General features: G+C 44.1%; 1 protein-coding gene across 1 annotated transcript; it reads right to left on the bottom strand.

Annotated features, from left to right (window-relative positions):
- Positions 1 to 299: 299 nt before the first annotated feature.
- On the bottom strand, positions 300 to 2,435 carry fkh (fork head box protein). The gene has a single exon (XM_076413032.1). It carries the CDS (start codon positions 2,130 to 2,132, stop codon positions 837 to 839), a length of 1,296 nt encoding a protein of 431 aa, XP_076269147.1. The 5' UTR covers positions 2,133 to 2,435; the 3' UTR covers positions 300 to 836.
- Between the last annotated feature and the right edge of the window lie 491 nt (positions 2,436 to 2,926).

Raw genomic sequence — 2,926 nt, forward strand, 5'->3', positions numbered from 1 at the left:
TCAAAGTCATTATAATAATGCATAGTAATGATCATATAACTTATGTATTCAAAAAAGCCAAAGATAACTTTGAAAATTTAAGTCAGTTTTTGAGTCATCATTAATATATTTATTGTTGATTATGTAACTGGTCAATAGAAGACACATTAATTGCATTTGGTTTGTTTGAAAAAGTCTATTAGGTTTGTTTTATTTAATGTGTGAAGATACATGTTTTGATTTTTTTACATTAGTTGTTAAGTAACGAGCTGAAATAATAAATGTACAATAAGACATGGAATTATTGAAACAACAACTAGGTTGATAGAACATTTATTATGACAAAAATTAATATACATAAATTATATACTCTTATTGGAATGTAGGAGTTGCACATATTTATTGATTTTAATATACTCATACAAATTTCAAGTATATTAAGAACATCACATTATATTTGATATAAATGTACATATTTTACATACTTTATACATAATCAACATTTAAATCTTCACCTTACAACAAAGGGACGTATCAAACAATATAAAATGACGAATTCTAGACGAGAGATGTTTTTCGGGAGAATAATTCTTGAAGACGGGGTACGAACAGATCAAAATTTTGGTGAGATTTCTATATATAAAAGTACATCTTTCACACGGCATCATTGCCGACAATATCACGCACTCAAGAGACGAACGTTCCAGTAGTATGTACAGGACGTTATATACAGTATCGTATTTACAGCACATACGTACATAAACTACATTCAGAGACAGGAGTGTATTTCCATCAATGTATTCGAGTCTTTATTACACTTAATATAATTTAATTTGTTCCTAAGCTAGAGGGTACTGTCACAAACTGGTCGCACCCGTTGACGTGTGATATAACGTCGAATTGTTGTAGTAATCGTTGCCCAGAGAAGTGTGATGTATGGGGTTGGGTAGTGGGTTCAGCGTGTTGTATCCGGCGTATTGCATGTCATACATCTTGATGTCGGACTTGCTCTCCGTGGGCAATAGTCGTGTTATGGAAAATGGATGATTCGAAGGCGTATATCCAACGGATGGTTCTTGTTTTAGGTGATGGTTCATCGAACCGTGGTGTAACATTGCTTGGTGTTCGCTCAGGGCCAGGTGGTTGTTGCGGTTGATCATTGCCGATAGTTCTTCGTGCGACATGCCCTGGTGATGCTGTTGATGCATATTAAGTTCGTTGCCGTTCAGGAGACTCATTTGGTCGACGTCGAGCTTGGCCGGGTGGATGTTGATCATAGATCCGAGATTATCCGTCTTGTCCAGGTTGTGAGTTTTATCGTCGCTGTTGTGCAGTGGGGTCTTCTTGCCCGAGCTGTTGCTGTTGTCCATGCTGTGCGACGGGCTCTTATGAGCCTGGCGTAACATTTCCTTCTTCTCATCTTTGAAACGCTTCTGACGACGCAGATAGCATCCGTTCTCGAACATATTCCCCGAGTCCGGATGCAAACTCCAGAACGACCCTTTGCCCGGCTTGTCGGGGGTGCGGGGTACTTTGACGAAACAGTCGTTGAACGACAGGGAGTGTCGGATAGAGTTCTGCCACCGTTGTTGGTTCTGTCGGTAGAACGGAAACAGATCCATAATGAACTGGTAGATCTCGGACAGGGTGAGCATCTTCTGGGGACTATTCTGGATCGCCATAGTGATCAAGGATATGTACGAGTAGGGAGGTTTTGCGTGCGTATACGACCGCCGGTACGGTTTCTCGTTCCGAGCCCGTTGTAGGGCGGAATTCGGCGACGTATCCCCTCCGGTCAGATCCCCACGCCCCAGCTGGGGGTAATTGGCCATTCCGGACATGGGGGTACCGGACATAGACGACATGCAGGAAGCCATGTTCGTGATGGGTGACCCTATGGCCGGATAGCCCAACTGCGGAGAGTCGTTGAGGTTCTGGGGCCGCTGGTGGATCCTGGGGTTCATCGACATGTTGTTGGACATGTCGGCGGACAGCATGCCGGGCCCGAACATGGGGGCCTGGGGCGAACAATTCATGGAAGCCATAGGCACGCAGGACATTGAGTTCATCGAATACGTGGGAGTCATGGGCGACATCGCGTTGCTCGACGTCGACATACTAGACACGTCGGGGTAGAGCTTTTGCGCCAACATTGTTATTAAAAGTAGAACTGAGTCCGAGCGCACCAAACAAACTTGCTTTCTTGTTCTTTTTCAAGTAAATCACCGCACGGGGCACAATCGCGACGGAATCGACCGGTATTAATAAGTCTTCACGCGCGCTTGTTATTCGAAACAATCGATTCGATCTTAACTTGTCGTCGGAGGTTTTGTTTCATTGTTTACATCACGAACGGTTTCACAAACAAGTTAACACTTTAGGTATTCCAAACCTGCACTGATTGGAAAAACAAATACTCCTCGTTGCCTGTTTACTTAGATACTACAAGCCGATGTGAAGTACCAGAGCTTTAGGTAGTCAAACACTGGGTCTTGAGGGGGGGCATAGCGCCATGACATTCGCCCCGCCAATCCCAAGACCGGGCGCCTTATCGTCATGACAACGTCACCTCCGAACGGACGGCGGATTGGTCGCGCACAACCCGAAGGACGCGCAGACCGTGCACCGCGACTCCGGGGACACGCCCGCCGCGATGGCGCCACCGTCGACCGTCCAGCGAACTAACAATTCCGATTCATCGACGTGGAGTTTCGTTCGGATTCTCGGAATTGTACCGTATAGTAAAAAGTTTTTTTTTTCTGTTTTTGTTCGGAGTTTCGATGAAGATGGAACCGCGGTTCTTCGATACCGAGTGTTACGACTTCGCGTTAATGGATAACTCCGTTGGCAACTTAATATAAAAGAAGGTAAAACAACAAGTATTTAATTAAAATTCCTACTAGCAAAAATACGCAATTTCCATTTCGTTAATACCCTTTGCTGTTGT

This window comes from Rhynchophorus ferrugineus, unplaced genomic scaffold (genome assembly GCF_030347505.1).
Source record: "Rhynchophorus ferrugineus isolate W39M unplaced genomic scaffold, kcgeb_rfMv2 rfM8, whole genome shotgun sequence".
NCBI lineage: Eukaryota > Metazoa > Arthropoda > Insecta > Coleoptera > Curculionidae > Rhynchophorus > Rhynchophorus ferrugineus.

What these genes read in the sequence shown, in the direction of transcription:
- fkh (XM_076413032.1), bottom strand. Translation starts at nt 2,132, where the DNA reads ATGTTGGCGCAAAAGCTCTACCCCGACGTGTCTAGTATGTCGACGTCG.